Source organism: Dermacentor albipictus, chromosome 10 (genome assembly GCF_038994185.2).
Source record: "Dermacentor albipictus isolate Rhodes 1998 colony chromosome 10, USDA_Dalb.pri_finalv2, whole genome shotgun sequence".
NCBI lineage: Eukaryota > Metazoa > Arthropoda > Arachnida > Ixodida > Ixodidae > Dermacentor > Dermacentor albipictus.
In genome coordinates, this window is record NC_091830.1 from 2,891,085 (window position 1) to 2,903,829 (window position 12,745).

The 12,745-nt window shown below is 45.9% G+C and overlaps 2 protein-coding genes across 2 annotated transcripts in view; both read left to right on the forward strand.

Annotated features, from left to right (window-relative positions):
- Positions 1–12,745, forward strand: part of LOC135911953 (chitinase-3-like protein 1) — a 205,403-nt gene that overhangs the window by 173,910 nt on the left and 18,748 nt on the right. The gene's annotated exons all lie outside the window — the stretch shown is intronic.
- Positions 10,994–12,542, forward strand: LOC135911979 (uncharacterized). Its single transcript, XM_065444359.1, has one exon. It carries the CDS (start codon positions 11,007–11,009, stop codon positions 12,540–12,542), a length of 1,536 nt encoding a protein of 511 aa, XP_065300431.1. The 5' UTR covers positions 10,994–11,006.

Consider the following 12,745-nt stretch of genomic DNA (forward strand, 5'->3'; position numbering starts at 1 on the left):
CGAACGGCCTCACTGAGCGCACTAATCGAACAATCACCAATATGCTTTCCATGTATGTTGCGTCCGATCACAAGAATTGGGATGAAGTTCTACCATTTATTACTTACGCCTACAACACCGCCAAGCACGAGACAACCGGCTACAGCCCCTTCTTCCTTCTATATGCTCGGCCGCCCCGGTATACGCTCGACACTGTCCTCCCTTTTTACCACCACGACAATCCTACGGTCGCCGATACGCTGTGCCTCGCTGAAGAGGCTCGGCGACTTGCGCGTCTTCGGACTTTGGCATCACAAGAAAACTCCAAAGCCCGCTACGACGCACGACATCGGCCTGTTACATATCACCCTGGTGATCTCGTTTGGCTTTGGACGCCCACAAGGAAGCGCGGTTTGTGTCAAAAGCTGCTGGCAAACTACGATGGACCATATGTTGTCATCGACAAAGTCAGCGAAGTGAACTATACTCTCGCGCGCCTCACGAACTCTGGTAGACGTTCTGCTAGGACACAAGTCGCACATGTCGCACGGTTGAAATCATGCACGCCACGACAAGCTAGTTGACTCGCCCAGGGGGCTTTGTCTGCGAGGGGAGGTATGTTACGTCCAATCGCGTCAAAGGGACGCGGGGATCAAGAAGGGAGAAGAAGAGAAGAACGAAGACTGTGCAGTGGCCATTCCTGTTGTTCGTAGCCTGCCGTTCCTGCTCTCGCACGCCTAAATAAACCCCTTTTCCCCGTGCTTGTAACAATATAACAAAAAACAGACAAAAAGGAGGGGGGGGGGGACCGAAACCGGAATTACAAATAGGAGGGTGACATGTATGGAAGCTGGCGGGGGCAGGTCGCACAGCTGATATAATGGTAAAAACAGGCAAGAGTATAATAAATTGAGTAGTAGGCAGGAAAAAATTGGAAATGGAGGAATAGGTGAGGGACAGGGGGAGGGGAATTAAGGTTAGCTGGTGGCACATGTGAAGTGAGCGGGTAATTCCTTAAGAGTGATGTATTCGGGTTCAATCTTTCTATCAATTAGGAAACTTAATAACTTTGGCAGCCTTACTTTAAGGTCTCTGATCCGTAAGATCGTTCGACGTGCTTCTAGCACCGAGGCCTGAATGTATTTTATTTTTTTTCGATACATTCTGTCATTTTCAACATGTCTGATTTTGTAAAAAAATAAATTACCATCCTTCATTTCCTCTTTAAATTACTTGTAAGGACAAAAATCGGTAGTTCTTACTGGTATGACTTCACATTTCATAAATAAATATTACGAGTAATGGTGACAGGACACGTTCCCTACAATTTCCAAAAATAGTTTTTGTACCACGTGTATCTTTTTCTTAATGTTTTCTTGTATACTATAGGCCCAGGGTAAACGACTGTAATTACACCAAGAAGAATATAAGGCCGAACATGGTAAAATCAATTGCATGTCATAGAAGGACATACCTGTTTTCATATAGAGACCAAGTAGTGGAGACAATTTTGTTACAAGTTGGTCAACGTGCGCATCCCAACGTGGAGAACCTCGTGGAAAATGACACCCAGTGTTCTAACTGTGGTTACGATTACAAAGATGCTGAATGATAATGTTACAGCTCGATTGACCGTTGTATTTTTATTGGTGATGTGGAATAAAACATCTTTTGATGTTGCTATTGGGATGTTAAACCGGAGAGCTGAAGAACACCAATTGTTGGCCATGCGTTTTTTTTTTTTCGGGAATGTAGCGCTGGTAAAATGACCATTGTATTCGGTAGTGTGGCATCGAAAACCAAGTAGCCGCATTACCAGCATTTTTATCCTTAGCGCAGCTCTTGTCGTATTGCGCCCTTAAAGGCTCCATAAGATCGGAGAACTTAACCGGTATACTCTGTTTTCTGCGATGATCAGGAAAGCAGGTTCTCTACAAACAAGGTGGCGATCCACATAATCTCTCACATTCATCACGCGCCTGAGTAAGCGGAATTTTAACTTTAACACCTCCGGTGCAGTCTATTCAAGTGAACAGAGAAATGTCGTCAACATCATATAAAAAATACACAAAAAAACGCGCTCTAAATCACTTTAGCAATAGGAGGACGAACAAAAGTAAACGAACTGACCCGTGGTTCAAGGAGAACACAAAATAAATTCAGTTTATCTAGTTGGCAATGCATTGGTAGCCAGAAAACAAAACTTGGAAATTTCAACGAAAGTGACTACGGCGCAAGAAGAAAGGATTTCTGAACTAGGTCTCAGTTGAGAAGGCACCCTTGAATGGAACAGCGCAAGACAGCTGTCCCGTTTGCTTTCCGCATCACTGGACACTCAGTCGAAGTCAGCAGAGCGTAAACGCTGCTCGGCAAATAATATACGCCGTTCGACTGCGCTTGTCTCGACTGCCGAGAGCTACACGACGGGAGGCAATCGCGAATCGAATGTGAATTCCCGTGAACAAGCGAAAACAAAAGGACCGAACGTCTGTGAAATATCTTTCCCGAACGGTGGAATCAAAACTTCAGGTGCATATACGACACTGCGTGGTTCATAAAAGAAGACAAGATAGTCCAATTTTCAAGACTCTCACGTATTTCAGTACATTGTTCAAATGTATCTTATATTTATGCGTCACCAGCAAAGCGGGAGGCTGATGTCTGAATGCGGAAAAGCTGGTTCACAGTGCAGTGAAGCATTCATATAAGAGAACAGGAATTTTCAGCCTCGCTGATATTCAAAAGCTAGACAATAGGCAATGGGTAGCACCATTCTTCAAATGAACACTGAATGTATGCCTCTATGTGTCCGCCTAAGTAGCTATTCCGTGAATTGTTAAGGGAAAAGAGTAAAAAAAATAGATGGAGACGCGTGAAGCGACCGCTCAATCCCCACATACCCCGAAAATGAACACGCAGAATGCAGAAGATAACTTATTCTTGATAGCGCAAGTAGAACAAGCATTATGCGCTTAGCCATTATATATGGCGATGCCGAATAGCCATAGTAGCGTTTGCGGTGTCCGGTCGTGTGTCCTTTGTGTTCATTTTACTTGCGCTATAATGGCTTCCCCAAGGATATGGCAGCACTCACATCCCCACGCAGTGAGGGAGAGAAAAAGAAGAATAAATAAACAAAAAATAAACAGCTGTAGCTGAGAGTTTGGGCTGTGTGTGTACTAAAATTTTTCTCGGTCCTCGTCCTCTCACGCTACACTCTGTTAACATGAGTCTCAACCAAATAGCCCGCCAATGTGCCTTAGCTAATTTCATCACCTTAGGTTCTCCTTCTTGCGGTAAATCTGCTGACTCTGTGCCAGTGCGAATGCCGCTGCTGACCAAGTTTGTAATAAAATTTGCAAGAAGCGTACAAATATCGACAACCGACACCAATCTGTATGATCAGATTAGATAAAAACGTTATAGGCGAAGTAGAAAACGAAAGAAACTATGCAAATCCCACAACATTCGTACTGTGGGAATTGATGCTGTGCGAAGTATTTTGCAGATAGTCTGCCATCCGGCATCGTTTAGTGTTCCGCAAAGCGTTATCAGGCGGACCAACGTGTTTGTGCAAAGCCATCAGTTGTGTTTGTCACAACAGCAGCAAGATGACGACGGTGACGAATGATCATATGCTGGTAACGGCATGATTTCTACTTAACCAAGCCCTGACCTACCCTGCCTTACCTACCAATACCTCCATGTGCCTGGAATAAGGTGAAGTATGCTTTGCATTAAAGTTGTACAGAAATCACGGCTGATGGTTGTCAAACGAGCGGATAGCCTAACGGTTCCAGAAACTATTCGCTAAATAAAGGAATGAGGCGCTTGAAAGCCCATGTTTGCCGCAGCGAGGAAATTTAAGTAGCGTGCGTTGTTTTATTGCATAATTCGCTACACAACGGAGCCGAACCGACCAGCATATCCATAGTGGTGACGGAGCCCTCTCGTGCAGCCGTCGCATGGGTGGCGGTAAATGCCATCAGAGCAGAACCTTGAGGCGCTCTGAAGCTGTACGCGACAGCACGTGCCAGTTGAGCTCAGCCAGTGGCACACAACTCGATTGCAGCGGAGCGGAGTCGCCCATTGCCTGCTTAGACACGTCGGGCCGAATAGCGGACGGTTGGACTTTTCGAATGAGACTTTTCTTAATATACCGTATAGGTGCTTTCATTTCATAACATGTGGTGTAGTATCCGTCTAGGGGTGTTATGTATTAAGGTTTAGTTGTTCACTAAAAAAGTTCAGTTTTCTGAGAACATAGGTAATGAAGGTTTTTTAATCTAATATAGCTAATAATAATCTAATACTGTAGTTACTGTCAGCGTTCGACGACCAATGCGTCCCGATGCTTGGCTGCGCACGCGCCGGGCTTCTTTGCAACGGCGCCTTTTGCGTCGACGATGAAAGAGGGACCACGAAATCGGGTAGAAGAGCCAGAGAAAAGTATTCGCTTTAAAATTTGTGGCAAAGTTGGATTAGGCCACAGTTTGTTAACCAGGCTTCACGCATTCAAGGAACTGCGATACACGAGTGTTCAAGGGCGTTAACTATTGAGTGGCGCAGAAACAATACAGAGGTGATCTGGGCGTCCTCAACTTAGATGCAAGCAAAGATTATCTATGCTCTTATTGGCCTGCCCAGAACCGCGTAAGTGCACTTTCGAAATGAGCTAGAACCACGACGAGAATTACAACAAACAGGTCAGTTCTTCCCTGATGTAGGTGAGACATTATAAGCAGATGCGATGAATGTTTGGAGGTGTAGAAACAGAGTCTAATTGGTGCTGGTAGAATGTGCACTGAGGCTGTGTGTAAATAATGTGCGGGGCGAATATAACGCGCCCGAAGGTCCGCGAATGAAACTATAATTGCGCCTAATTCAAGAATGTCATCATCTGTAAAGTGCACTTCTAAATTCATGGAAGGGAGCGGTGAGAAAAGAAAAGCCCAATTGGCTGGGGACTACTACGGAGTAAGCACATTCGCAACGTATCATTCGTTCATTGTCGTTCAAAAAAAAAAAGAACAAATCTAGCATGAGTGAAGCTGTACTTACACACAGGACGCACAGTGACTGCCCTCCACTAATCGAGTTTTAATTGCGACACACGTAACAAGCTTCACAATGCGCACGCCACAGTGCGCTGCCATTGCTCGGCCCGTCCTTCTGAACTGGGTGACCTGATTTCGATCTGATTCCCCGGGGTGTCCTCGGAGCCAACGACACTTAGTTTCGAGCTCGGCCACGCCGGTAATTAGCCAGCTGTTGAAGAAAGAGATAAAGCGGGGAAATCTTCTGAGGAACGAGATTTCCCAGTTCGCGCGATAGACGTATAGGCCAATGTTTACGTTAAGGTTTCGAAAAAGACTGACAGTTTGTAATACTGCATGGCGGAAAAAGTCTGTAAGAGGAGACGAACGTCTCAGCACAGTCTAGATTACAAAGAATACGAGTGACGAGTATTCAGAAGGAATAATTACTTCAAAAGAAGAGAGGCTGGCGTCATTCCAGCATGTTTGGCCCATACCATTCGTCCATCTTTTGAGTTTTCGAGAAACTGGACTGAAGTTCACAGCAAGTTGGCAAGGGATATCGCACGGAAGGAGAAATTAGATCTACGCCTTTGTGAAACTTCGTTCAGTACGTCCCAAAATAAAATATCATCCCTTCATCCTATAAAAGAATGTTCAACTGTTTCAAGTACATCACGCAAGCGACATTGAAAGGACGTCACGAGAATGTTTCTTGACATTATCGTGACAGGCTCTGACAGGCAAGGTTTCAGAATGTATATTTAAAGAAGAATGTTTAATAGACAGATACAGAGGCACTTTACACACATGAGCCTTTACACATTTTACATCATGGCCCGGCAGGCGAAAGTATTTTTCTCAGTAAAGTGGTGACGCTAACAACATAAATAACAAACATCTGTAAAGGTTTTTTTTTTTTTCATGCTACGCAGTACAAATATTGATTTGAAATCCTCACTGTTACAAGACCAACCGAGAAATACACTTCACGCATAAACCCCTAAAGACATGATCGCAAAGAAAAATTTAATAAAACCCGTAGCCCAGGTAAAAACGTTGGCCGAAGCACTTTGCGTTCGTGTGGGAAGCGAAAGCATTATAGTCCCTTTGGTGAAATGTTTTTTCCCCGCATTCCTTTTCCGCGCAAGCTCTCGCCTGCGTTCTAAACGCGCCTCGGTAAGGCTAAATGAAAAATTGGAGGACGCTTAAGCTTCGTCTTTAAGAGAGGAACGCGATAGCGTTATCGCACCCTGTTCGCACCGCCCACTCATTCGCTTGGCATGCACGCAAGGGTATTGGGGCATCCTCGCACCGGTCCCCGCACGGCCCCAATGCGCTCAAACAAGACGAAGGGGAGAAGCGGGTGAGTGGCGCGCAACCTGTTGGGGCAGCACCGTACATTGCGAGGAGGGGTCTTCTGTGTTTGCCGCAAGATGACTCTGCGTGTGCGCTAAGCGCAGAAGAAATGAAGTGGAAACGTACTTCGCTACTCGTTTAACTGTGACTTCTGTAATTTAAATGCTCAAATTACCGACATACACCGCAGTATAACTTTCTACGGCACGTTTCTAAGGCAACACCGCATTCACTTTTGGCACTTTTGTCGCGCTTTGAACCATCGAACTCACGGCTGAGTGGTAGCGTCTCCGTCTCGCACTCCGGAGACCCTTGTTCGATTCCCACCAAGCCTATCTTGCAAGTTGTGTTTATTTATGAATTGCCTTCCGATATTTTTCGCTCATGGCCAACGACGCCGACGCCGACGACACCGGGTTTCTTGCGACACGAGCTCCTTAACGCTGTCGCGTTAAAACGCGCCAAGCGTCTCAATACGCTCGCTTGCCCGCGAGGAGTTCATAACTACGTAACTCGAAGACCGCTCAGCGGCGTTTAATTGCACATTAATGATTTTATACACTGATTTTATACACTCATGACGTGTCGCCACCTCCTGCCCTTTCGCTGCGCCGTCACGTGCCCATATGTTTTACAGTGAAGCTGTATACCTCTACCGTCCAAGGAAACTTTCGTGTCGTTGTTGGCGTGTTAAGCAAAAAACTCTCCCCATACGTGGGCCGATCCCGGAGATAGTACAATACCGGGCCAACCCGCGGCGGAGGTGAAGCAGGCGTTAGGCACTCCCTATACGTGGGCCGATCCCAAAGGTTGTGAAATACCGGGCCGACTCGCTGTGGAGGTGAAGCAGGCGTGAAGCACTCCCCATTCGTGGGCCGATCCTGAAGATAGCGCAATACCGGCCCGACCCGCGGCGGAGGGGAAGCAGGCGTTAAGCACTCCTCATACGTGGGCCGATCCCGAAGATAGTGCAATGCTGGGCCGACCTGCGGTGGAGGTGCAGTTCGCCCTTACACAGCCCACATACACAGCTTCGTTGGTCATCTTTCTTCACAAAGTGGAAGGGCACTGAGTTTTTTTAATCGGGGCAGGTCCTAAAGGGTTTTAGGAATGTGGGTGATTTTTAGTGCTTTTGAACAATAAGGGTGATTTTACGTCTCCTGCTTTCCTTTTAGAAGCTTTTAACAACCAAGGCCAAAGCCTCGTGTTTACGCCTAATCTTCCTGGTGCCACCCATGCAGTTCCTAGATTTAAAGCTGTGTTTTGAAGCTGGTCACATCTGTTGAGTCTATCAACCACGCGCCTTGAAGCAATTGCTGCCGTATGATTCTGCACATTCTAAGGTGGTGAACAGCAGTTTACGATAGGTAGTGAGGCACTGAAAGTGGTAAGGGAATACATCTACATAGCACAGGCAGTGACTGCGGATCCGGATAATGAGACTGAAATAATCAGAAGAATAAAAATGGGCTGGGGTGCGTTTGGCAGGCATTCTCTGATCATGAACAGCAGGTTGCCATTATCCCTCAAAAGAAAAGTTTATAAGAGCTGTATCTTACCAGTACTCACCTACGGAGCAGAAACCTGGAGGTTTACGAAAAGGGTTCTGTTTAAATTGAGGACGAGGCAACGAGCTATGGAAAGAAGAATGATAGGTGTAACGTTACGGGATAAGAAAAGAGCAGATTGGTTGAGGGAACAAACGCGAGTGAATGATATCTTAGTTGAAATCAAGAAAAAGAAATGGACATGGGCAGGACACGTAATGAGGAGGGACTATAACCGATGGTCATTAAGAGTTACGGAAAGGATTCCAAGGGAAGGGGAGGGTAGCAGAGGGCGACAGAAAGCTAGGTGGACGGATGAGATCAAGAAGTTTGCAGGGACAACATGGCCACAATTAGTACATGACCGGGGTAGTTGGAGAAGTATGGGAGAGGCCTTTGCCCTGCAGTGGGCGTAACCAGGCTGATGATGATGATGATGATGATGAAGGTGGTGAAGCGAGCAGTAAATTGTCTTTGCTTGGAATCAGCTTAGCTAAAATCGTGCGTGCACTAAATGCTGTCTAATATCTCAATCCAAGTTGGACGCCTTCTGGCATCTGGTTTCTCTTTGACGGTCGTCAACGTTACAGTACAGCCCTCCTCGGCAAAAAAGTAAACCTTGGAGCACGAAGGGCTAAAGCAGAGGTCCAACGACCGAAGGGGAGACCGGAGGTTATACCCTACGTACACACGCTGTCACAGAACCTTAAAAAGCTTGCTAACCATCATGCTATTCATCTGGTTTTTTTCTGCGCCCAACAAGCTTTCCAAGCTGTGCTCTCGAGTTTGTTGTGAGAACAGGCGGGGCTGCCGCACGAGGCATGAGAAGCCCTTAGTTATGTGCTCCAGAGGGGTTGTATATGTAATTCCCTTGCACCCTTAGGGGGAGCTCTACATTGGTCTAACCGAGCGTTGATTGAATGACCGTTTAAAGGAAAATGCGCAAAAGAAGCTAAAGAAAAAGGAGGATAAGGGCGTGCATACGATGGCTCATGTTACCGCGTGTGGGTGGGACACTAGATTTTCTGAGACTGCTGTTCTGGGCAGGAGCGGCAACGCCTCTTCTAGGCTCGCACTTGAGGCCTTCTATATCAAGAAAAATAGAGATAGGTGTATAAGTGAGCCTTCAATCTCATTATTAGATGCCGAATTTGACTTCTTGCGCAACCGCCTTTGTTGTGCATGTGCCTGTTCTTTTTTGCGTTGTATACGCATGCATGACAAGATGTATGTGTACGATTCTATCCTTCCATTAAACAGTGGTGAGTAACGCTTGTCTTTGTTCACCTTTCCTTTCTCTGCTGTTTTTATCGCACTATGTTACTACTGCAATTGAGGAAACCTGTCCGTCACGTAAGACGAATCATGGTGGAATAAAACTAATCTCTAGAACCGCATGTGTAGCCGACTTGTCGTATTGCAGGCAATATGAAGATTCAGATTTTGCGAAAATTTGATGCCAAACACACAACATCCCACGCTGCGTTTTGGTGGTCACCGGATTCGGCTACCGTTGGAGCATTCCTTCAGCGACCAAAATGCCACTGATATATGCAACAGGGAAAGGCAGGCTAGTTGGTGGTCGATATTCGAATGCATATTGTAACCGCGCAAACGACAACGGACGAAGAAGGAAACCGCGCCTGTCCAGTGTGTTTCCTTCTTCGCCCGTTGTCGTTTGCGCGGTTACAAAATGCCACTCATGTATGAGGGCTCATGCGCTTCACGTCGCGCAAGACAGACAGATAAGTAGTCAGTGATTTTATAAGGATAATCGCTTCTCGGCCTTTTGGATAAGATCAAAGTGTTCATATGGATGATGAAGGGTTATATGAGTCTCATCAGGGTTGGTAGTGGTTCGACTCAGGTGGATAAGGTGCTGAAGGGTGATGAGGGCTTGTTATGGTCGAATCAATTCTGATAATGTTAATAAGCACTCATAACGATTGATAAGGGTTTGAGGCCGGCCAATAAGCGTTGATAAGGGTCGGATCTAGCCGACAGAGAGAGAGGAAAGGGAAAAGGCAGGGAGGTTAACCAGAGGGGAAGATCCGGTTTGCTAACCTACGCTGGGGAGAGAGGGGAGGGGAAGGTAAAATTATACCAAAGTAGAGATAAAGAAAGAATGAAGCACAGGCATACAATCACAGTTGGTCATTGTCGCCGCACACTGGCACCGCACAGTAGCACTTGCAGCACTATGAACATCTGTTCATGCTACAGCTGCTTGTCCAATTATGTAGCCCTTAAAAACTGCAACAGACAAGGTTGATAACAACTGATAAGGGTTAATAAGCATTATACCGGTCGGATAAAGTTTCATAATATTTATTTATTTATTTATTTATTTATTTATTTATTTATTTATTTATTTATTTATTTATTTATTTATTTATTATATCAAATATTTACAGCGCTCGAAGGCACTATTGGAGGGGGGAGTACACAGTATTACGTATCCTCGCCTAAATTACGTAACTGATCAAACAAAAATAACACAACAATAGAAAGGTTAACGCCGCTACAAATTCAACAGCAATGCTCTAAATGATGCTACAGTGCGACAATCAGCAATTTCCTGGGGTAGCTGATTCCACTGTGATATTATGTGTGGGAGAAACGAGTGCTGGAAGTCGTATGTTCTACAAATAATTTCTCTGATTTTTAAAGAGTAGTCACTTCTGTGAGATAAGAAATCAGGAGGTAAAAGGTAAGTTTCTTGATCTATTTTAATCATACCAAAATAAAGTTTAAAAGGCATTTCTAATCTCACGTTTTGCCTGCTTGCGCTTAATAATTTCCAGCCAAGGATATTCTTAAGAGCAGTAGTATTAGAAGTATATTCATAATTACTACAGACAAAAGGGCTGCGCGGTTTTGTACATGTTCGAGCATACTAGACAGAGTTTTGGTTCGCGGGTGCCAGGCCATACAGGCATACTGCAATATAGGTCTTACGTTCGAAAAGTAAAGTAGTTCTTCAATTTTGGGAGGAGGTGACCGGAAGTTGCATTTAACAAAATTTAACATTTTACAGGTTTTGGCTGTAACATAGTCAACGTGTGGGCTGGACGGAGCGGCAGCCATGCAACCGCTTCAAAACCCGTTCTTGTTTGTTGTACAGATTCTGGCGTTCCTCGGCACGTGGCAGCCCTTGGATTCCTTTTGCGAAGCTATCGTCCTGCCTCTATCACCATGTTACGTCAGAGGTCAACACTATGGCGGAAACGCCACATCATCAACCCTTGAAACGGCGTACATCGTGCCCCGACTTGGCTGGCCATTCCCATCGCCTACGACACCAGTCAGCCGGACGTACTTAAGAGCGACGCTTTCATCGGGCCACTTCAGTGGGCTGGACGGAGCGGCAGCCATGCAACTGCTTCAAAACCCGTTCTTGTTTGTTGTACAGATTCTGGCGTTCCTCGGCACGTGGCAGCCCTTGGATTCCTTTTGCGAAGCTATCGTCCTGCCTCTATCACCATGTTACGTCAGAGGTCAACACTATGGCGGAAACGCCACATCATCAACCCTTGAAACGGCGTACATCGTGCCCCGACTTGGCTGGCCATTCCCATCGCCTACGACACCAGTCAGCCGGACGTACTTAAGAGCGACGCTTTCATCGGGCCACTTCAGTGGGCTGGACGGAGCGGCAGCCATGCAACCGCTTCAAAACCCGTTCTTGTTTGTTGTACAGGTTGGTAAACACCCGTCGTTGCACGCTAAGCGATCCAGTAATATCTGTCTGCTGCTCTTCCCAGGCCCACTGGTGATTCTTTGTGATTTCTTTGAGTGTATATATGTTGTCAAATTGCTTATGTTAGCTGGGGATGTGGAACAGAACCCTGGTCCTCAAAAGGAGATTCTAGACGCCATTGCGGCCTTGTCGGCTAAAAGTGACGCACGCCATACCGAGGTAATAGGGATGCTATCAGAGGTCCGAGCTAATCAGCAAAAACTTGAGGAAAAAGTTTCCAGCTTAGCCAGTAGGCTCGCAACAGTTGAATCCCTGGTGGAATTATATGAAGCAAAACAGAATGGTGCTGATCTACCGGGAGTAGTCGATGAAGCTGTGCGAGACCAAACTGCAGCAATAACTTCTCGGTTGGACGAGCTGGAAGACCGCTCTCGCCGTGACAACCTTATGTTCTACGGGATTCCTGACGTCCCAGCTGAGAACTGGTCCGAATCTGAAACTAAAATTCGAAACTGCCTTACGAGTTTACTACAGATAACTTTAATAGACGAAGCCATTTCCCGCGCCCACAGGCTGGGTTCCTATGCAGTAAATAAACACCGGCCCATAATCGTAAAATTCTCGTCCTCAAAACTTAAGCAAAAGGTTTTCACTGAGCGAAAAAAATTCAAAGGTTCTGGAATTTCTGTTAGCGAAGACTTCTGCCGCGCCACACGCTTGTCACAGAAAAAATTGATTGAATTCGGAAAGGCTAGCGGACAGAAATATGCGCTACGGCTCAACCGTCTACAAATAGACAAAAAAACTTATGTTTACTGTCCGGTAACTGATCGTGTGTGCGAAATCCACACAAACGAGCTTCGTTCAACACATTCTATCCCAAATGCACCTTCTGATGGCCCTAGCAATTCGCAAACATAGCGGAGTCATGGTCCGGTGGCAAAAAATATTTCTCTTTTGTATTCAAATATTCGCAGCGTATGCAATAAGCGGGATGCTTTATCTTCTGTCGTTGACACGTGCAGTGCCGATATTGTTATCCTGACAGAGACATGGCTTTCTGGCAAAATTGAAGACCGTGAAATTTTGGAATGCGAGGGTGTTTACCGTTTCTATCGACATGA